This window comes from Octopus bimaculoides, chromosome 15 (assembly GCF_046866305.1).
Source record: "Octopus bimaculoides isolate indiv1 chromosome 15, ASM4686630v1, whole genome shotgun sequence".
Classification (NCBI taxonomy): domain Eukaryota; kingdom Metazoa; phylum Mollusca; class Cephalopoda; order Octopoda; family Octopodidae; genus Octopus; species Octopus bimaculoides.
In genome coordinates this window covers 24,773,197-24,797,203 of record NC_142942.1, presented here as the reverse complement: position 1 = coordinate 24,797,203, position 24,007 = coordinate 24,773,197, and the positions used below count along the sequence as shown (strand labels likewise).

At 37.8% G+C, this 24,007-nt stretch overlaps 1 protein-coding gene across 1 annotated transcript in view; it reads right to left on the bottom strand.

Moving 5' to 3' along the window:
- LOC149132442 (chitin synthase chs-2-like) overlaps positions 1 to 24,007 on the bottom strand; it is a 42,498-nt gene that overhangs the window by 7,739 nt on the left and 10,752 nt on the right. Inside the window, exons 3-9 of the mRNA XM_089363599.1 lie at positions 14,130 to 14,476; positions 13,331 to 13,538; positions 12,313 to 12,450; positions 10,218 to 11,434; positions 9,093 to 9,335; positions 8,724 to 8,803; positions 4,607 to 4,709 (exon numbers count right to left, since the gene is read on the bottom strand). Coding sequence (XP_089219725.1) covers positions 4,607 to 4,709; positions 8,724 to 8,803; positions 9,093 to 9,335; positions 10,218 to 11,434; positions 12,313 to 12,450; positions 13,331 to 13,538; positions 14,130 to 14,476 — 2,336 coding nt within the window. The remainder of the gene's footprint in view (positions 1 to 4,606; positions 4,710 to 8,723; positions 8,804 to 9,092; positions 9,336 to 10,217; positions 11,435 to 12,312; positions 12,451 to 13,330; positions 13,539 to 14,129; positions 14,477 to 24,007) is intronic.

Genomic DNA, 24,007 nt, shown 5'->3' with positions numbered 1-24,007 from the left:
CACTCAGGGTCGTCTTGTGTAAATATATTCAACTGAGCAGAAGTCAGACACAACACAAAGTTACAGTTGCCGACGTTGATTATATATATATATATATATATATATATATATATATATATATATATATATATATAAATAATTATTACAATTAAAAGGGTAAAGGATTATCAATTTATTAATAAATTAATAATTAATAATTTTTACCAAGCTCATCGGTATGTAAGCACCATTATCGGTGTGGAACTTATTTAAAAGTTCATTATACATTTATAAACAAAATTAAGGGATCGGCAACAGGTTGCTTCACCACATACCAGCAACCTGTTGCCGATCCCCTTAATTTTGTATATATATATATATACATATATATATATATATATATATATATACATATATATATATATATATATATATATATATATACATATATATATATATATATATATATATATATATATATATATACATATATATATATATATATATATATATATATATATATACATATATATATATATATATATACATATATATATATATATACATATATATATATATATATATACATATATATATATATACATATATATATATATATATATATACATATATATATATATACATATATATATATATATATATATACATATATATATATATACATATATATATATATATATATATACATATATATATATATACATATATATATATATATATATATACATATATATATATATACATATATATATATATATATATATACATATATATATATATACATATATATATATATATATATATACATATATATATATATACATATATATATATATATATATATATACATATATATATATATACATATATATATATATATATATATATATATATATACATATATATATATATATATATATATATATATATATATATATATATATATATATATATATATATATATATATAGATATATATATATATATATATAGAGAGAGAGAGAGAGAGATAGAGAGGGAAGTTTGGAGCCCAACTCCTTCAGGCTTTAGGAATGCCGAATGGAGAGGTGCAGGAAGCCGACGATTGCTATCGGAAGATAGGCTACTATTGGTAGCCATCTTGAACTTCCTGTAACTTTCCATTCGGCATTTCAAAAGCTTAAAGGAGTCGGCTTCCGTCAGGGGCCTGTAAAACTTGAAGTACCACGGCACAGAGTCAAACTGTTTTAAATAATCCACGTAACTCTTACTAAATGTGTTGAGTGCCCTTTCCTTTCTTTTGTCCACTTACTCGTGTGTGTGTATCTATCTATTTACCTATTTGTGTGTGTATATATATATTGATAAAACATCGATCATCAAAGCAGTTTATCATGGACCAATAGCCGGATTACTACCCCTCCTCCCACTTTGAAGGGTATGCGTTTGCAATCCAGGAACAGGAAATATCAACCAAGTACCTGATGCAAAAAAAGGGATAGAGATGCAGGAAAAGCAGTAAAAGGTGACAACCGATGCAGATTTTGTGGTGTTAACACCAAAGATATCACCCACATCATAAGCAGCTGTCCGATAATGTCGTCACGGTATTATCTACCGATAAGACATGATGTTGTAGCTAGGACACTCTATAATCCGTCTGAAGGATAACCCCGAGGACAAAGAAATAAGAAACCACAAAATGGAAGAAGCCATAACCACTCATAATAAAGAGGAATACTGGTGGAATGTCCCAGGGAAGACCTCGATAAAATCTAAGTACAACAGACCTGACATAATGATTTGGGATAAAGAAAAGAAACTGTGCACAGTTGTAGAAATTAGCTGCCCAGCGGATGTTAACATAAAGCTGAAGATCAGTGAAAAAGAGAATACCTACGCTGATCTATTGAGAAATCTACAGTTACTCTATCCAGATGACAAGTTCAGGTTTATACCTGTAATTATTGGGACTCTGGGATATGTAACACACTGCCTAAATACCAATCTTGAGAAATTATGCTTCTCAAAACCAGAAAGGAGAAAGCTAATTCGAAGACTGCAGATCCAATCCATCACTGGAACTGTAAAAATCTGTAAAACTTTACAGAAGTTTATCATTTAAATATATAATGAGCATGTCTAGACATGCAACTATATAAATGAGAATACATACATACATACATACATACATACATGCATGCATACATACATGCATGCATACATAGAAAGCTGTTACAAAGGCAGATTAATATAGGCAGATATTCATGCACGCATAACACACGCACACACACTGATACTATATAAACACGTATTGAGAGAGAGAGAGGGGGAGGGAGAGGGAGGGAGAGGGAGGAGGAGGAGAGTGAAAGAGGGAGACTGAATCTGAGTGGTGACAGAAACTCTTAGAAACGTGTGGCAGGTCTGTGTATTAAATGTCAGAGGTCAGGTTAATAGTGAGGGGTCAAAGGTGAGAGGAGGTGTGAGCAAAAGAATTTAAGGTGGAGTGGAATATAATGTAAATAGGGAGTGAATAGGGGTTGGGGAGGGAAAAGGAGGGAAAGAAAGTGTGAGCTGAATGATGTGATAGAGAAGAAAGAAGAGGAAGAGTGTTAGGGAATAAGAATGTAACTGGGTGGGGGGAGGAAAAGAGAGGGAGGGAGAGAGAGAGGGAGACAGAAAGATGTGATTAAGAAAGATTGTGAAAAAGAAGGGAGATAGAGTTATAGAGTTGCGTATGCACATGCAGGTAAATGGCATGTACACACACACATACACACACACTTTATTTGTGGGTTAACAAGGCTACCATTGGTTTCATGCAAAAAAATCTCTGAAGAATTAACTCTGAAGATATTGATAGCTGCGGCTTATCAATATCACATATTCGTGTCATTTCCGAAACAAAACCGAATCCGCTAGGCTGAAGCGCATACAGATAGGCTATAGACTATACACTGGTTTATAATAGCGCTGCGTTAGTAAAACAAATTTGAATTATGCATTATCATATACTTAACGTATGTGTGTTATTCAAACGCCAGAATCTGCGGTTATTCATCAACGAAAAATCTCTTTAAAGACGTATGTTAGTCACCCTATCTATCTATCTATCTATCTATCTATCTATCGCTCCTCCGGTCGATCACCCGACTAATGCTTTATACACCTCATGTCATGTTCGTTTGTTGGTAAATACATTCCCTCACCTTTATACTCTGAGTTAATTCCCCAGTGTCACCGACCCGTCAAAGTTCGACGTTTATCGAATTGCTGCCGCCGCCGCCGCCGCCGCCTATTCCTCACCTCAATGGTTTTGTTGTCATTGTGTTTAAACACAGCCAAGATAAGTATATACACACACATACACACATAATACTCGCACTCACACACATACATTCACACATATACAGACACGTCCCCCCCCCCACACACAGTCTACCGTGCGTGCTTGTTCTTCTTCACACTTATCAGATGATATATGAAATTTCCAAATCAAAAACAGCAACAACATGAAAACGTGATCCATTCACAAAAATATTTTATTCTACAAATAAATTCACCTGTCTCGCACCTACATACAATCCATTTATAATACCTGTGCAACTTCCATAGACAAGGTATCTATATCTTTCTATCAAATGGCATCAATTCTTTTTCATATCTACACACACACACACACGCATGTATATACACATGTATTTGTATGCGTGTGTGTGAGAGATTGTGTGAACGAGTGTGTGTGTGTGCGCGCCGCGTGGTGAAAACCAGAAGAAAGGGGACCTAATGCCCGGGAGGATATTTCTCAATTATTATTCATTATGTAAATTAATTAAAATGCTGTAGCTGGTGCCTAAGGTTTCTAGTTAGCAGTGTGCGTTTGCCAACAGATTGTTTTGGCAACAGAACAAATGTTGGCGGATAAAGGGTTTAAGAAGAAACTTAATATATTGGCAAGACATACAACCTGTAATAATAATAACAATAATAATCATTATGAAGATGATGATGCTAATGTCCTGATGCAGTAACACGCAGTGGCTCGTGTGGCACCTGACAACGGATTGGAAGTGTCTTCATAGACATGTTTTGTGTTGATGTAAAAGATGGCTTACAGCAAACATTCTGCTCAATATCACAGATTTGCTTGTCAGTTGTTTGACCTTAACCAGTTGAGCAATGTTATTTAGTGGCAGACGATACGTGCATTTTTGAGCAGGAGTAGGTAGAGGGGGGCATCAATGCCATGTGTTGAGAAGAATTCTTTGGGGTTTGAATAATTGACCCCTGGAAACATGGGTATTTCGTTCATCATCCTTAAACAATCCTTACTCAAGGAGTTTCTGAGCAGAATGGGCTACTTGACCTGAAGAAAATTCTAATTGGACCCCACTTGCATTGTTTATCTTGATATAAGATCATCATGTCGCGTAAACATGGTTGTGGTGCATATATCTGGTGTACCCTTATCAGACGGGTTTTCATGATACAAATATACGGCCACGTATATTTGTATCCTAGCGTCACTTTGATGGTACGTGCTGGTCTCTCACTCAATAATAATATAAGGGGGGAGATAAAGAGAGAAAATGGAAAGAGAGAGAAAGGGGTAGTGATTTGTTCTTTACCTGGCTGCTTTGTCAACAACAGAAACAAGTTGCTTCACGAAACAATTCGGCATCCACTGTCGTCTGTCATTAAACTCCATGGCGTCATCAACAAATATGTGAGCTGAAAGTATGGCAGAACAAAAAGACATAAAACACCAATGGAGTTTTTAATGCACAGTAATAAATCTGTTTGTAATCGCCATAGTATCACCTTAATATATATTAATTACAACGTTAAAGTATTGGCTTAGTGGCTGTTTAGTATTGTATTAGTATTGACGTAGTGTCTGTTTCATGTGTATTTTACACAATGTTACAATATTGTCACATTATAGGGAAAATAATGGTAGTTCACTTTGTTGCTCAGTTGAGCAAATACAACCACGATGTGAGAGGGGAAAAAATGAAGAGAAAACGAAAAAAAAAAAAAAGACGGTGAGATATTTTCCCGTTCTCTCTTAATTTTTTTCTCTCACCCCTTTCCATCCATCCATCCATCCATCCATTCATCCATCCATCCATTCATCCATCCATCCATCCGACCGACCGACCGAGTGTCAAACTAATACAGTTGCTTGTTCCCTCACTTGTCTTCGTTTTATTTTTCAGCAGATTTGACATCTCTCTCTCTCTCTCTCTCTCCACTCTTTCTCCCTCCCCACTCTCTCTCAACACACCCACATATTGATAGGCATAAATACATACATATAATACCTATACATACATACACACATTTAAAAAATTCTTTTACTTGTCTCAGTCATTGGACTGCGACCATGCTGGGGCACCGCCTTGAAGGGTCGAGTCGAACAAACTGATTATTTTTCTTTAAGCCTGGCACTTATTCTATCCGTCTGTTTTGCCGAACCGCTCATTTACGGTGGTGGGAGACACAAACACTAATGCTCTGTAGGTAGGGGGTATTTCTTTATGCAACCCAAATACACAAGAAAGTATATTAAATGTTTTTATAAGTCAGTTCCACACTTTGCCGTGTTGGATCTAGTTCAAGACGGGGGCGCCAGTATTTTCTTAACGAAACACTTTGAAACTTGGGACACTGGTAGGATGTGTCATATAAAACATCTTTTTCTCTTAGTCTTCTTTAGAAAAATTATTATATTGAAACTTATTTCATGTTAAAGTTGTCGTATTTCTGTAATTTCAACCAATGACTGACGTCCATTCAGCCGAATACAGTAAGTGCTGACTACGTAAACAAATGATTCTCAAACGATTCTGGCGGTGATAAAATTATTATTTCCTTGTCAAAAAATGGTTGAAGCATATTGGCAGTAGCTAATAAACCTTTCTATTATAGGCACAAGGCCTGGTTTTTGAGGGAAGGGTTAGGGTTAGGGCAAATGTTGTACACATACAGTTCAGGCAGATGTTAACGAAATTATATTAAAAATAAAACGAAGGAAAACGAACACACGTGTGTTGCCTCTCTGCAAAATGTCAGAAGTAATGGAGATTAAATAGGCTTTACACCGCTTAAACTGCCAAAGGAGTAACGGTAAACAGCTGAATACTTGTCAGTGATTGGTTGAAATTATCGAAATAAGACAATTTTTTTACATGAAATAACTTCGAATACAAAATTTTTTTTCTGTTCTATAACACAAAATAGATAAGTATACGAAGTTTGAAAGTCTTTCGGTACCAAAAACACTACATAAAACATAAATGAAAACTGGTGCCCCCGTTTTGAACTAGATCCGCCGTGTTTGTTGCATTATTTTGTTCAAAGTATTTCTACAGATATTCTATAGAAGCAATGTGTTCTGGGGTGAGAAGGGGTTAAATGGCTGTTGATGAAGGGGCAAAAGCCCCCGAAATATGGAAATACACTCATTACCCATTTCTGTCTTCGATCTCGTTGTTTGTTTACATCTGACGTCTCGATACGAAACGTTGTATCAATCCGTGTTGGCCATATTTGCTATCGAATATCTGTAGAAATAACCTTTACTAAATAATACACACACGAGGAACTTCTTTCCGTCTCCGTCATAGAAGCAAAATAGCCAGTTATAAAATGCGAAGAAGAGATAGAGAACGGAGTAAAGCAAGTCACCACAGTTGGATGTTACTACTCGTTTAACCCCAGGCAGATTCTCCGCCAACTGGTTGCACCGATAAGTAGCTGGAGGAGGGGGAGGAGGAGAATCTGTCTGCGGTTAAACTAGTTGTCACATTCAACCGCCACTTTGATGTGGCGATTCGCTTTACTGAAGATATCTAAGAATATGTGAAACTTATTCGGTAGCCATGATATTCTATCAATATATATATGTATATATATATATATATATATATATATATATATATAGTGAGAGAGAGAGGGAGAGAGAAAGAGAACGGCCGTTGGCTGCTTTGTAAGAGTTTAATATACATCCGCATCACCACGCAATGCCCGTTCCCTTCTGTTACGTGCTCCCTCCCTCCCCCCTCCTCCCATTTCCTTGTCTTCACTCCACCCTCAGTACAATCTCCTTTCCCCACTTCCCATTCCTCTTCCTCCTCCTCCACCAAACGTCTCGGTTTTAACTCCCATCAACCACATCTCTCTCTTTGTACATTAAAATCCCTTCCGACCTTCCCCCTCCCCCTCTCTCTCTCTCCCCTTATTCACTCCTACTCTTTTGCCATCCCCCTGTTTCTAATACTCTCCACCCCCTCCCCCATCTCGGACACATTTCGTTTAATCGACTTGAAAAAATATTTACAGACAATCTTTTGTGTTTCATTGCATTTTTAACGTGTTTTATTGTATTTATCTCTGCTGTTTGACTTGGATCGATTATCTTCTATCACAGACGGTTTTATAAATGTTGATTTAGATATTATTTCATTTCATTTTATACCCGTCTGTATCTCTCTCTCTCTCTCTCTCTCTCTCTCTCTCTACCTACCTATCTCTTCACGCTCTCTCTCTCCACTCTCATTCTCGCCCTATCTATCTATCTCTCTATCTATCTCTTAGTCATCACATCAAACCTATCTACACATTCCGTATATATGTGTCCGCTGTCAACGTTTGTGTGTGTGTGTGTGTGTCAGTGCCTGTGTATGTGCATATGTAGGTGTGCGTGTGTTTGTTTGCCTGTCTATGTATATTTGGTGCCAGTCTGTGTACGTTTGCATATAATAGATGTGTGCATCACCGTACAACTTTGTATTCGAGTGTGTGTGTGTGTGTGTGTGTGTGTTCCAATGCATGTATGTATTACACACGCATCATGTACCTAAGTACGTACGTATGTGTGTGTGTGTAGATGTATAACCATATGTGTGTGTGCGCATATTTCCGTATGTTTGTGCCTGTATGCATACTTGTGTATTTGTGTATTATGTCCATATATGACGGTGTGTGTGTTTGATTCCAAGTGATGGCTATATTTACTTTTATATCTTGACTTCAAATTTAAAGATATATTGTAATTGTTGTTGGTTGCTGATGGTGGTGGTGGAGCAGAGTATCTGGACAGTGGTCTGCAGCAGTGATGGTGATAGTGCTGGCTTGTGGGGTAAGGGGTCGGGACCCCCCATTTATCTGTCCTTCCGGCTGGATTACAGTGGCGAGGTTAGATTCCGAGCGCATTCCACTGGAAGTTATGTCAATTTATTTGGATTACATCGACTGATGATGTAGGTCGTGAGAACTTGTGACATTCATGACCCTACCCCTAACCCCCAACACTCCGGGGTGGAGGTCGGGGTGGTGGTGGTTAAATTGTAGATTCGAACTCCCTGTATGTATGACAAATAACTTACCAGTTGTCTTTTGCGCGTGAGTGTGTGTATTGGTACACACGCACGCACACATGCACACACACAGTACACACACACACATATATATATATATATGGACAGAGAGCGAATAAGAGAAATAGATGTATGTATTTAGATGGATTTATGCGTGTATCTATATGCATATATATATCTAACTATATATGAATACATATATTGTATAAACACTACTGCACGCATACATATATATATATATATATATATATATATATATATACTAGCAGTATAAAAAGAGGAACGAAATGCCTCTCGAGTTAAGTGAGAAACTTGTTCTTTTGTGGTTGCATGAATTTGTGTGGGGAAACAGTTAAAATCTTACCTTCAAATTCGTAGAAATCTGGGTCTTGGACATTGAAGTAATCTTGTGCATTTCTCCGAGCGCTTTGATCTATGTCCATCCTGGAATATAAGAGCAAGTTGTTTCAAGAGGAAGTGAAGAGTGCAAAGGTTATTTTTAAAAACTTTATAAAGGAATTTAAGTTAGAGAAAGTTATGTCTGAGTAAGTTATGACTGAAGAGGTTACATGAGACGCAGTTAACAAACCGTGAGAGAAGCCCCCTCTCCTTTTCCGTAAATCAGTAAGGCAGAAAGGACGAGCTTGCGTTATTTAACGCACATTTCTATAACAGTTAAAGCATCTAGGTTGGCGCTCTAGCACCTTGAAATGTTACAGTGTGTTATATTTACCTGAAGACAGATTTTAATAGCTGCGTCATCTCATGTACTGTTTCGTGCCACATTGTGGCGCAAATGTAGATTTTAGGCACAATTTGTTCTCGCTGCTTGCGCATGGGGTCAGTCGAATTGCTATCGATAGAAATATCATCAGATAAATTCCTGTTGGGCATGCGTTCCTTGTCATTTCGCCGTCGGTTAAGCAACAGAGATTGCTCAATGAATCCAGCACAGTAGAGTGGCAACATGAAGAGTCTGAAGGACAAGAGAAAGAAAGAGAGATGTAAAGAGAGAGAGAGAGAGAGAGAGAGAGGGAGAGAGAGAGGGAGAGAGAGAGAGAGAAAGAGGGAGAGAGAGAGAGAGAGAAAGAGAGAGAGAGAGAGAGAGAGAGAGAGAGAGAGAGAGAGAGAGATGTCTTGGAAGAATTATTTTGGCTGATACTTTCGGAAGGATATAGGTTGATAAAATCAAGTCGTTAAAGGTTGAGGTTGATTGTTATTAAGTAATGCTCTCCTTTCTTCAACATTGCTAGTCTTGTGCCTCAATCAGAACTAATTATTTAATTATTAATTGGCGGCAATCAGCGGAAATGTAACGAGAGTTCCTACATGACTGAGCCAGTTGAAGCCAGTTTTGATGACCTCGTTAACGTCACAAGATGGCGGACTTCCTACATCTTGTTCTAATTTCCGTAGAATATCTTCTCGTAGTATCCACCGCTATCCTATCCATTTCCCTTCATTCTTGCCCCGAAAGGTTCAAAAAGCTATGACGAAGACTCTATCGTAAAAACCGCACCTTGATACATCTATTTTTTTTTTTTACTTTTACTTTTGGATCTTGTTATTGAAAAACAATTTCAGAGTTCCAAATGCACTGCAGCAACAGTATCAACAACAACATGCACTATAAAAAGTACAGACTGCACTGGGACAACAGAAACATGCACAGTAGAAACAGCAACATGCACAGTGGCAGAAGCATGTAGAATAGCGACTGAAACATGCACAACAAAGGCAAAAAAACATGCACTGAAATTATTGAACGCAGAGTCACAGTGCAACAATATGCACAGCAACAACGTGAACAAATAAAATCATTTGTAAATCAATGAAAATAAACACGAAGAGTACTTACTTTTCTGTAAAGGCGAGTCGTGTTGCTTTAGGTGTCCAAATATATCTGGTGACCCACAACTGTGATACCCACCAAAGGCCAAACCCGATTCCCATATGCCAGATTAGCTTTTGTTTATCAGGCTCCGCTTCCATACCGGGCCATTGCAAGAATTCTTTGGTAAAAATATTGTTCGGTTTAATGTAATAAAACGATAACAGCGTTCCAACCGCGACAGGCGTCGCCAAACAGAGTGGAGCTGCGAACGAGAATCTTTGCATGCACAGTTTGCAAGCAAGTCTAGCAAAATAATAACAAAGACCCGATGACACAATTTGGACGATCAACGGTAAGTATGTCATAAACTCTCTCCAGGCATCTTCTTGTTTGCTCCAGCAGAGTATCCAGGTTACGTCTGCAACATCAGTCACATTTGTACAGTTGATGGTTTTCTGTTGGGTGCTCTTATACTCGGTTACAGTACTACCTGTAAAGGGACTAATTGGTGCCCCAGTAGTCTTTAAAGTGCCATTTGAATGGACTGGTGTAGGAACTGTGGTGTTTATGTAGTTGTAAACCTCGTCTTGGAAAAGACTACCAAATGCTTTATGAACCAGACTTAGATTGGGCATCAACAGAAAAGCGAAACCAAATGTCAGTCCGACCTTCCAAGCACTAACCAATATATAAGCCTTTACTCGTACTCTATAGAGAGTATCCTTGTACTCTTTCACACAGAATTCCCTAGAGCCGATCTTTATTGATTTATCCACAAAATTTTCCCACCATTTTACCGAAATGAGGATCAATGACACAGGAACTTCCCATGTCATATTTGACAAAATGCTATCACTGTTGATGTCAGAAGTCGTGGGATCATCGCCATTTTGTTGTTGAGACCAGTGCTTCTTGTCGTTTTTGGGAAAATAAAGCCCGTATGTATTGCTGTTGTTGGTGTCAGTGACGCGAGGCGGGTCACGCATGCATGAGGTTTTCATAGAGGTGATGGCCACTACGAGAGCGGACAACTGCATGAGAACCGCCAGGAAATCAAAAACGATTGTGATTATCTTTCGTCTCGGATCCTCGGATCTTTTCGTAGCAAAAAGTCTGAAAATGGAAGGCATTTGGCAGACAGCGTTCATCAGCAATAGGCATCGTATTGTGTTTAAACATGGAAGCACTCTAAACAGGAACAGGCACAGCCCGAACGAATGTAACGATTCGACTAACAGAATCTGCCGAAGAGAAAAATAGGAAAGAGGATAATAATAATAATAAAAATCCTTTCTATTATAGGTACAAGGCATGAAATTTGGGGGAGGGGGATTGTCGATTACATCGACCCCAGTACTCAACTGGTACTTAATTCATCGGCCCCGAAAGGATGAAAGGAATAATAATAATAATAATAACAATAATAATGATGATGATGATGATGATGATAATATGCCCTGATGCAGTACCAAGCAGTGGCTATCATGGCTTCTGATCTTAACTGATTGGAAGTTTTATCATGTACATGTTTTGTCTTGTAAAAGATGGGCTACAGCAAATATTCTGCTCAAGATTTGCTTGTCAGTTGTTTGACCTTAACCAGTTGAGCATGTCCCTTGGTGGCTGAGGATATGTGCATCTCTTATCACGAACAAGAGTAGTGGGGGAGAATCATAGTCATGTGTTGAGAGGAATTCTTTGGGGTTTGAATATTATTCAGGGACCTTTTGAGCAGGATGGGTTACTCAACCTAAAGAAAATTCTAACTGGGCCCCACCTGCAAGGTCATGTGCTGCTCTCTCACTCAATAATGATAATAATAATAATGTATGTATTGTGTATGCATGTATGTGTACGTATGCATGCATGTATGTATTCATGTATGTCTGTGCGAATGTATGTGCGTGTGTGTGTGTATGCGTGCATATCACTGCACGCACGCACACACACACACACACACACACACACACACACACACACACACACACACACACACACACACACACACACACACACACATCACTACACGCATTCACACACATAATGTATATCTATTTGTGCATTTGCGCATGTATATGCGTATGTGGTGTGGAAAAGGGAAATAAAGGAGTCTACTTACCCAGATCATGTTTCCTATGGAAGGCCGGGGTATATTGCCAAACATGGCTTTAAACAAACATTCTAGGAACATCACAACATAGGGTACACACAAGGTACATATTACCAGGTACACCCACCTGTCTCGGGACTCTGAGCTCTAAAAATTGGGGAAAAATACAATAGTAACAACAACAACAATAAAAACGATAACAACAATTACTACTACTACTACTACTAAAGTGAAATCTACCGTGCAAAGCTTGCAAGCAAACTGAACGTGAACTGTGCATGCTTTCGAACTGACGTGGGTGCACAGTGACTGCTAATAAAATATTAACAATAATAACAACAACAACAATAACTTGGATTTGTATGTGTCACTGTGAAAAATAACTGCCAAATCTCTCTCAAACCAAACTCCAATGCCATAAAAAAGAAAGGACACATTCCTTCCTTAAGACATAGGAACCTTTAAAACAAAGAATGGTACATTGGATAGGGAAGTCCTAGAAAACCGCAACTTGATACATTAAAATATCGGTCTTCCCACTGAAAATCGGCTTTGGGCTAAACGTCAACAATTTTCTTATTTAATTGGCAGTGTGTCTTCTTATCAATGTTTGTCCGTCTCGCTGATATCTGTATCAAAAGCAATTGACTGCTATAATACTTTCACTTAATTAATGTGCATATATTTGATCATTTTTGGACGTTTTATACATCATCTCTTTTTATAAGGATATATTATACCTGTACATAGGTATAACAGGATAAAATTTGAACAAGTAGCTGCAAGGCATCAAGTCATTGATAACATATTTATACAGAATTTATGTACACACACATACACACAGACAGTTATATCTATCTATCTATCTATCTACACAGAAACACAAAATAAATATAGTAGGAAGCCAAAGAGATCCAGAGCGTGTAAGTTCATTTTGATCCGGCGGAGACAGGTACATTAATGTCGTGGTGTGTGTGTGTGTGCATTCCTACGTATTTTGTTGTTCTATAGAAAATTTTTATCTCACCTGGTTTTTTTTCCCAATAGCTCTGGTCATGATGAGAAGACTTCCTTTGCTAGCCAAGGCACTTCCCATCACACACACGAAAAGAAACACAAACGTAAAAATCTTGAAAGTCTTCGCTGCCAACTCGAACCAGTTCGTCGTTGATTCGTAAATAGTCTCGTTTTTCCGTGATACTGTCTTAAACACATCCCATGGCTGGTTAGTAGACCTGTAATGTATATATAAAAATATATATGTGTGTGTGTGTTTGTGTGTTTGTGTGTGTGTGTGTGTGTGTGTGTATAAAGTAAACAGAAAATGGAGAAATATTGATCAACAACAATTGACTTACATCAATTATTATTTTTTAAATTCAATAGATGGAGCTTCATGTCCCACATTGGATTTATTACCAAACATGATGAATATTATTTGTAGAATATGAATGGCAACACCGTATAAGATTGGAAGCAGAAACAACTGTTAGATGGGATGCAGTCTATTTGAATTGAATTAATAAATAATAATTAATGTAAGTCAATTGTTGTTGATTAATATTTCTCCATTTTCTGTTTACTTTAAATTTGATTCTTGATAAACTCATGTTTATCTTTGTCATTGCCTTATTTATGTGTGTGTGTATTCGATATATCACACATACATCTATTATAGGCAATATAACATGCATTTATGCAACACAAATTGCACCATTATCCCAACTCCAACCACGATAATGCAAATCCTATCCTTCCCAACTGAAAGGAACCAGAAAGACACAAAGAAATGAAACAAATATATATATATATATATATATACTAACGTATTATTGACTTTCGGTCCGTTAGTTAGGGTGGAGAGGCTGGTGGTGGTGGTTGACTGAGAAGTTATGGAAGCTGAAATCTGCGAAGGTCTGCGAGGCCGTTGTTTCTTTTGGATGTTGGGTCGAAGTTCATCGATTTCGTCCTCGCTGGCCGCTGTACTAATTTGACCATTGCTGCTGTCGTCAAGGAAACGTTTGTTGGTTTTGCCCCTCTTCTTGTGATGCATCATCGCTTCATCTAACTGTGCATATTTATCTGTCGAACTGTCACTCATTATCGGTGGTATATTGGAATCTTTCTTGCTGAGTTCAATCCCAGTAATGGACGATGGAAGATTTTTGATAATCTGGTAAATGCATAAAGAAATAGATATATTGCTTAATTATTGCTTAAATACACAAATTAATAAATAATGGATAAATGATAAACCCAAAAATTTCATAGAAAATATATAATTTTCCCTGCTTTGATACATACATACATACATTATATATATATTATACGTATACATTCATATCAACACACACACATACATACATGTGTATGTATGTGTGTAGACCAAACAGACCTGAATGAGGCCAGAGCTGGGCGATGTCGGACATGACTTACATTATTTATTGAAACCGATAAAAAAGAACTGAGTGACCTTGCTGTGAGGACAGGAAAATCCAAAGTTTCGGACACTTTTCCTTCAGAATAAAGAAGTACTCTATCCGAAAGGTTGCATTTTCTATTCTTCACAGCAGCCTGACTGTACTAATTGCTATATATATATATATATATATATATAGCAATAAGAAAATGGAGGGGATCAAGAGGTGGTATTCATCAACTTATAGACATTATATTATGTCTATTTATAAAATATAAAAATACCAGTAATTATTAAAATATATAACGTAGGACATAGAAAATAGGATAAAATGTTACAGCTGTTTCAGCCAAGAGGCCAAAGTACTCCACTCTACTTTTATCCCTTCAGTGAACTGAAGTATTTGGTAGATAAGATTAAGGTAGTTGGGTGTGTCTCTGGGCTTCGTCAGAGAGTTTAGGAAGTTTATAAGGTTCAGTTATAAATATAAATACATACATATATACATATTTCTACACATACACACATATATCTGTATATGTGTTTATGTATATGTAAAAAACTCAACCTTATGAACTTTCTAAACTCTACTACTACTACTACTACTTTTATTATTATTATTATTATTATTATTAGTAGTAGTAGTAGTATCAAAGCATGTAGTAATAGCGCTCAGCAACAGACTTATGATGTTGAATGCTGTGTTTTGGGGATAGTTGTATCATTATTGCTGGTAATTCTCAGGTCAACTGATTTGTTTGTTATTTTGGTCATTCGCCTATTTAGAAATGTGATTGAAATTTCCCTCCAATCACACCGTAACGCCATAGAAATCGAAGACTACAGTGAGAGGGTGTGATGGAGTCCTAGATATACGAAGGCTAAGGAAAAGATCCAATGTCATGGCTGGGTGGGATACCTTTGAAAGTAAATCTGATCAACTAAGGCTGACCCGGGGATTAAAAACAACGACAGCAAAAATAGAGACATTGCAACTAGTTTGAACCAGTTTGATGGCGTGATTTGAATGAGAGACAGGCAGGTAGGTAGGTCGGTTTGTCGGTTGGGAACGTATTGTTATTATGAAAGTTTCGAAAAATCAAAAAAAAAAAATCATCTGAATCAGTAAAAAAAGAAAAAAAAACAACAAAGAACGGGTGGCAATAGCAGGTGGCTCCATCTACAGAAACTGGTCAAACAAGGTTGACAGCATTCGCTCAGATGTTTCATGGGATCGAAACGATTGATTTCAGTGAAACACTTCTAGTCGTGGTGGTTGAGGGGAGGGTGGTGGCAGTGGCGGACGTAGTGGAGGCGGTGAAGTCTTTATTTCGAGGTAAACCATTTCACATGAATTTTTCTCTGGGAATTTTTACAACACAACATACACAAATGAAAATGTAAGCATATATATGTGTGTGTGTGTGTGTGTGTGTGTGTGTGTGTGTGTGTGTGTGTGTGTGTGTGTGTGTGTGTGTGTGTGTGTGTGTGTGTGTGTTTATTTGTTGTCTTATTTCTTTTAATCATTAGACTGCGGCCATGCTGGGTCATTGCCTTGAAGAACTTTCCATCGAATGAATGAACTGCAACTTATTCTATCGTTTGTTTTTACCGAACCTCTAGATTACGAGGACGTAAACAAGCACCACTTGTTAAGCGGTGTTGGGTACAAACACAGAAAGGCACAAGCATACGCGTGCCACACAAACATATATACAATACAACACACACACACACACACACACACACACACACATATATATATATAACGAGCTTCTTGCAGTTTCAATGAGTTTCCGTCTACCAAATGCACTCACAAGGTTTTGAACGGCCCGAGGCTATAGTAGAAGACACTTGCCCAAATTGACATGCAGTGGAACTGAACCCGGAGCCATGTGATTGGGAAGTGAGCTTCTTACCACACAGCTACACCTGCGCCAGTACATAAATATATTGATACATAGATACACACACACACACACACATACATCTATCTTGGCAGTCAACTCAGTAATGGGCGTGACCGCTGACAAGCAAAAGGAAAAATGAACTTTTTTTTCTTTGTTTCGCTGATTAATCTGCAGCGTTTTCCCAAACAGTTCCAGAAATGCTTCTTCTTCGTTAAAAGCCATGCAAAGTCATAGCAATTAACATTCTGTAGAAACGACATTTATCCGTTCAGATTGCCAACACAAAGACATCTTTTGCACAATTGGCTGATATATGTTCTTTCAAATGCTAATAATCTATTATTAGTTTGCTTTCGTTCATATGACCTTGATTGGCTCACAAGACAGGTTTTAGAGAAATAAACTCGACAAGAAATTGAGCGTTCGACGGGAATATTAATATCGAAGCGCTTCCTTTCTTTTTGTTTCAATTTTACGATTCCCTTCAAAGTTATTGAAGGCAATAAGTATATTTTCGTCCTCATGAGACCCTATCAACTGCATCTTTTTTCTCAAACTTGCCGCAAGAATATCACCCAATTTTCATGGATCAGACTCAAGGCAGCGTTTGTATCTTAATTTGTCTGCTAGGGAATTATTTCTCAGAAAGTAGTTCCCTATAAACAACTGGCTGTTGACACTTTTCTTGTTTCAGATGAACTAAAAAGCGTTTACATCTTAGTCTGTTATGTTGTAAGTGAGCTTCCATACTAAAAACGGGCGGCGAAGGGGTAGAGTTGTTTGCGCAGTGTTTGTTCCAGCTGTCAATTCCCGCTTAGTCAACTTTGCCTTTCATCCTTCTAATCCGAAGTCGTGAATTGGCAATTCACACACACACACATATATGTCTATCGATCTCGAAGGAATGAAAGGCAAAGCCGATCTTGGCAGAGTTTGAACGCAGAACCGAAATTCGAACGAAATGCCGCTTGGGTATTTTGTTCGGCGTGTTAACGATATTCTGCAAGCTCGCCGCCTTAGACATGTCGAAAATATATTGTGAAGCAGTCATTGAAGCCACTTAGAAACTTATTATAATTCCGACTCAACGCATAGAGTTTGCATTTGTGTGTAAGAACGCCGTGTTTTGGTGCCACGTGAATTGCCGTTCGATAAAGCCAACAGAAAATGTAAATGTTCACAATGGTGAAATTTCAGAGCCGAGGGTACTTTATTTTTATGCCCTTTTTATATTTTGTTAAATTACAGGAAGTGGTTTTTGTTTTGGTGGTGGAGCATGTGACAAGTGTCAGGCAGCAAGGCTCTGCTGCAGCTCATATTTATTTTATTTTTGAACCCTAGGACTTGTGAGGCTGGTTACATGGTTTCCATAGTGTATAAATGTGCGGAATCAAAATATTCCTCATGAACGGACGCCGGTTCGTTACAGGGTTCAAGGCGAATAATTCGGAGGGGACGAGTCGATGATGTTGACCCCAGTAGTTGACTGGTATTTCATTTTATCGAACTCGAAGAAATGAAAGGAAAATTTGATTTCAGCGGAATTTGAAATCAGAACGTAAAGGACCGAGAGAAACGTTGTTAAGCATTTTGCTCAATGCGCTGACGATCCTGAAAGTTGAACGCCATCTTTCTACTTTTCCAGTAGAAAGCAAACCTTGAAAACCGTGAAACGGATTTCTTTGGAAAAATGGCTTTGCTTTCTGTTGGTATAATTACAGAGAAAAACCAAGATATATCGATGGATGAAATTTATATAAAAACGAAAAAAGAACACAGTTCTGAAGGGAAACATTATGAGGTTCTGTTATTATAGGATTTCCAAACCGTTGAGAAAGAAATGTTCTGGAATCGAAATCGAGACCGGATTGCAAGATCTTTCCCACTTGTTTTACGCTTCTTGCGACATTTATGTTAATAAGGTACAACATACTTCGGACTAGGACTATGGATACTTGTTGTGCGCATTTAAGGAATATATACACACATGCATACATACATGTGTATGTATATATTATACACACACACTCGCATACATATATGTATACATTTACAAAGGTATATATATATATATTATATATGCCTACATACAATGCATGCGATTGAGTGTGTGTGTGTGTGTGTGTGTGTGTGTGTGTGTGCGTGCGTGCGTGCGTGTGTGTGTGTGTGTGTGTGTGTGTCACCCATCACCGCTTGACAACAGATGCTGGTATGTTTACGTCCCCATAAATTAGCGGTTCATAAAAAAACAGAATAAGTTCTAGGTTTAAGAGATTAATCCCAGGGTCGATTTGAAGGTGATGCTGCAGTATGGCCGTAGTCAAATGACTGAAACAAGTAAAAGAATATATATATATATATATATATATATATATATATACACACACTTATGTATATGCATATGTGTACGTATGTAAATATGTATATATGTTAGAAAACTTACCTCATTCGGTGAGAGTAAAAAACATACATACACACATAGATGTGTTTTATGCCATATAATGTTGAAAATAAAACAGATTTTGTGGAACGAAACATGTATAGTCACAAGAGCAAAAGTATCTCTCTCTCTCTCTCTCTCTCTATATATATATATATATATATATATATATACACACACACACACGTATGTATGTACAATACGTTTATATAGAAACAATTCGCTATAAACTGTTGGAGTCTTCTAATGTCTGTCTCTTTCTCTCAGTAAGTCTTTCTGTCTCTGCTTCTACGAGGAAATCTTTCTGTCTCTAAGTATCGACAAGTTCTTCAAACATACTTTTGTAGATGTGGCCCGCGAGCGTTTTGGGACGTAATTTTTGTTTATGTACAAGATCGAGTTGCAGCCATTTTTGATGATATGAAAAACGAAAGGTTTTTTTTCTCTTCTTTATCTCTTGTTTCTCCGTGTTTTAATTTTAAGATTTTCTATGAACTGTTTTTTCTTAATCGTAGAAAATATTTTTAAACACACTCAAACAGGAAAATAACAAAACGGTGACAAAATTGATGCGGGTAAAATGAGACTGTCTTCCTTGCTTTTCGCCCCTTTTTTATCGCCTTTTAAAGGTTTCCCTTCTTTTTCTTTTCTTTAACGCCAAGTTTTATGGAATCTATAGACAATGTGAAGTGGCAAACGTCAAAAGACTTATTTTTCCAACCACGTTTGTAACAGAATATAAAAGAGCTGCGATGGCCAGTCAGTTATATTATCCTTATAAATGAAAGAATCGCGTTGGTCATTCATTAATATTATCCTTATAAATGAAAGAATCGCGTTGGTCATTCATTAATATTATCCTTATAAATGAAAGAATCGCGTTGGTCATTCATTAATATTATCCTTATAAATGAAAGAATCGCGTTGGTCATTCATTAATATTATCCTTATAAATGAAAGAATCGCGTTGGTCATTCATTAATATTATCCTTCACAAATGACATATACTGGTCAGCCAATAAAGTTATCCTTACGAATCAGAGAATTCTAACGTGTGTGTGTGTGTGTGTGTGTGTGTGTGTGCATTTCCTCAGAATTGTAATGGTCCCAAGAGAAGAAACTAGAGATGACCAAGACAGAGGCGGAGCGAAGGGTGTCTCTCTATGTGTGTGTGTAAGTATGCGTGTATGTGTCTGTGTGTGTGCGTACGTTGTTGCTGTTGCTGTTGTTGTTGTTGTTGCCCGTCTTTATAGAGATCGGGTTCAGCTGTGCCGTCTCCAGCAACGGCTGTGAAAGACTGCAACGTCCGGCTGAAGGGACACACACTGAGATACTTCGGTTTATGAGAAGGTAGTGGTGGTCGTAGTGGTGGAAGTAGTGGTGGTGGTGGTGGTGGTGGTGGTGGTGGTGAAAGGAAGGAGACGAAACTCTTTTAGCAAGGTTCAACGAGCGTCATTGGTGGTTTGTTGGTTTGTTTGTCGTTGTTGTTGGACGAATGTGAGAGGGAGAGAGAAAGAAAGAGAGAGAGAGAAGAAGAAGAGCGAGAGAGAGGGATATGGTGAAATATAGAAAGGGTATGTAGAGAAGAAGAGAGGAGGGAATACAGAGGCGAGAGAGAGAGAGAGGGGGGGGAGACGGAGAGAAGGAAATAAGGATAGGGACAGAACAGAAACAGAGGAGAGAGAAAGAGTAAGAGAGAGAGAGTAGAAAGGAGTAAGAGAGAGAGAGTAGAAAGGAGTAAGAGAGAGAGAGTAGGAGAGAGAAAGAGTAAGAGAGAGAAAGAGTAAGAGAGAGAGAGAGAGTAGAAAGGAGTAAGAGAGAGTAGGAAAGAGAAGGAGTAAGAGAGAGTAGGAAAGAGAAAGAGTAAGAGAGAGAGAGTAGAAAGGAGTAAGAGAGAATAGGAGAGAGAAAGAGTAAGATTTAGAGTTCAGGTGAGGAATGAAAAAAAAACAAAGAAAACTAAACATCAAAGAATGTTTGTGAAGAATGTTGAAGAGGAAAAAAGGTGGAAGTGTAGAAGAGAGAGAGAGAGAGAGAGAGAGAGAGAGAGAGAGAGAGAAGAGGGAGAGAAAGGTTATATGATGATGATGATAATGATGAAAAGGGAAGAAAAAGAGAAGGTAAAAAAACAGAAGATGGCAGAAGATACAATAAAGAGGGATAAAACTTTGGTTATCGATCTGTGGAGTAAATAAAGGGGAAAAGGCAGAGGTGGGAGTTTTTCTTAAGATGGCGGAGAGTGGAGCTAAGACATTTTTATGTCTCAACAACCATCGCCATTGCTATTACATTCAAGGATGTCAACCACTGTTGTTGTTGTTTTTTTGTATCTATATTGTTTGTATATTTACAGTATGATATGGAAGTGTGTGTGTATGTGTGTGTATTCATCGATATGAAACCTCACGGGTTGGTGTTTTCTCCTCCATTTCCATTGAGGCAGGAGAATTCTCCCTTTCCATTGGCTCCAAATGGATCGACGCCAGAATTCAAATGGCAGAAACGATTTGATGAAGCAGAGAAGAAACGGCAGCCATTAAAGTGGTGGTGATGCTGTGTCATTTGGATGAGCCTTAACTGAGTAGAGCTAGGATCAAAAATCTTCCAGTTTTGCCCATCCCTTCTTTTTATCATTCATTGTTTATCTTGGACGACATTATCTAAAGTCCTCTTCTTTTAAAGGTTTTGTTCGAGGGAAATTTGGGAAATATTAATTTTAGGGCGAGCGACCACATAGGAACATCTGGGTAGAGAGAGAGAGAGAGAAAGAGAAAGAGAGAGAGAGAGAGAGAGAGAGAGAGATATAGAGAAAAGAGAAGAGAAAGAGAGAGAACTAATAAAAGAAATGAATAATCAAACGATAGCGGAGGAGGGGGTAGAATGACTTAACACAACAGACGACAGAAAATGTGGTGGCGGCGGCGGTGGTGGCGGTGGCGGCGGTGGCGGTGGCGGTGGCGGTGGTGGTATTATTTGAAAGAGCAGACGGCACCGAGATAGGGATGATGGTATATGGCCTGAAGGATCAGACGGTTGCAATATTTGTCCGGAAGAAGAAACTGCAAAGAATTGTTGGGAACAAACAGTAGATATCGGTGTGGGAATGTATAGTATGTGCGGATATGTGTGAATGTGTGTGTGTGTGGGGGGGGGGTGTATAAGTCTATGAGAATTGGAGAGATTGCAGCCATAGTTGATATTATGACGGAGGGGGAGAGAAGTCGGAGACAGAAAGGAAGTATGTAACTATGAAAAAAAGAGTTGCTGAGAGGGAGGGGAGGGGAGAGAGAGAGAGAGAGAGAGAGAGGCGGAAACAGAGAGATAGAGAGAAAGAGAGAGGGAGAGAAAGAAAGAGGAATAAAGAGAACTACCGAGAAAGAAAAGAGAAACAGAGAAAGAAAGAAAGAAAGAAAGAAAGAAAGAAAGAAAGAAAAGGAAAGAGATTAGGAGAGCCGCTGAGAGAGAGAGAGAGGGGGGGGAGGGAGAGAGAGAGATAACCAAATAGATAGAGAGAAATAAAGCGAGACATATGTAACTAAATAGAGATAAAGAGAGAAGAACTCTATAGCTGTGACTTCATTGAGATACACACACTCACATATATACGTTTATATCTAAGTATATATATATATATATATATATATTTCTATCTCTTTCTCTCTATCTATCTATATCTATATATACATGTGTGCATATATGCGGGAATAAGCAACGTGGAATGAGGTGTTTAAAGAGCAGTTACGTAAGGACCCAGGCGCGCGCGCACACACACACACACACACACACACACACACACACACACACACACACACACACACACACACACACACACACACACACACACACACGTATGTATATAAACTGAATTCAAATTTTCTGCTCTGAAGTTGAAAAAAAAATCAATTAAATTCTCTTGGTGGTCTTTGAAGGGATTCTCTTGTAAACACATCATATATGTTTGTGTGATGGGACACACAGACACATACACAGACTAATACAAACACACTAATACGAATGGATAAATATATACATATATACACACACATATATGTATAGAGTAAAATCTATAGCACTTGTATAAGAATTAATATATTTGTTTAAGGCCGTTCATTGATGATTCACTCCGTCGTTACTCAGAGTTTTCTTCTTTGCCACGTGAGGACCTTTGGCATGGAACTAACTCTGAGACTAATTGTGGTGGAGAGAATCATCAGTGTTGTTGGCTATATACATACATATATATATGTATGTATATCTGTATCTATTCTTCTGTGTCTCTCACCACGCACACATTGATATCTATACACACACATGCACACATATACATGCACGTGTGTGTAAAGTACCCGCCATAGCAATTACGACTATTCATGTTGCTTTCCACGAGAAATACCCACGAAAAGCGACACCACTGGTCCTGTTCGAGTCGCTTAGAAAACGGATTTTGTTTCTTGTTGTTGAACGCAAAAAGCCAAGATGGCAGCGTGTCATGTGACGCACGATTTCACGACTGCTTTGTTTGTTACTCTAAAAATGAGATGACATAAATACGTTTAATTTTGTCTTTTACTTCAGGAGTAGCTTTGGGGTTATTTATCTAATGATATTGCTCAATGAAATATAAATTGGACTGTCTGCAAGCCTTATAGAATGGACATGCATCTTTCCAAAATGCATCCAGATGTGTCGCGAAAGAAATGTTTTATCTTCTTTGTTATGGCACTTGAAGAGCAATCTCTTTCTAATTCTGTCACAAAGAAAATAATATATGAGTGTGTGTGTGTGTGTGTGTGTGTGTGTGTGTGTGTGGACATATAGCAGAATCTATGCGTTTACTGACTTGTAGATTACAAGGCATTTATAGATGCTTGTATATGAGTATGCATCGCTGCGCACCCTGTGTGTGTGTGCGTGATGGATACACAGTTTATACGT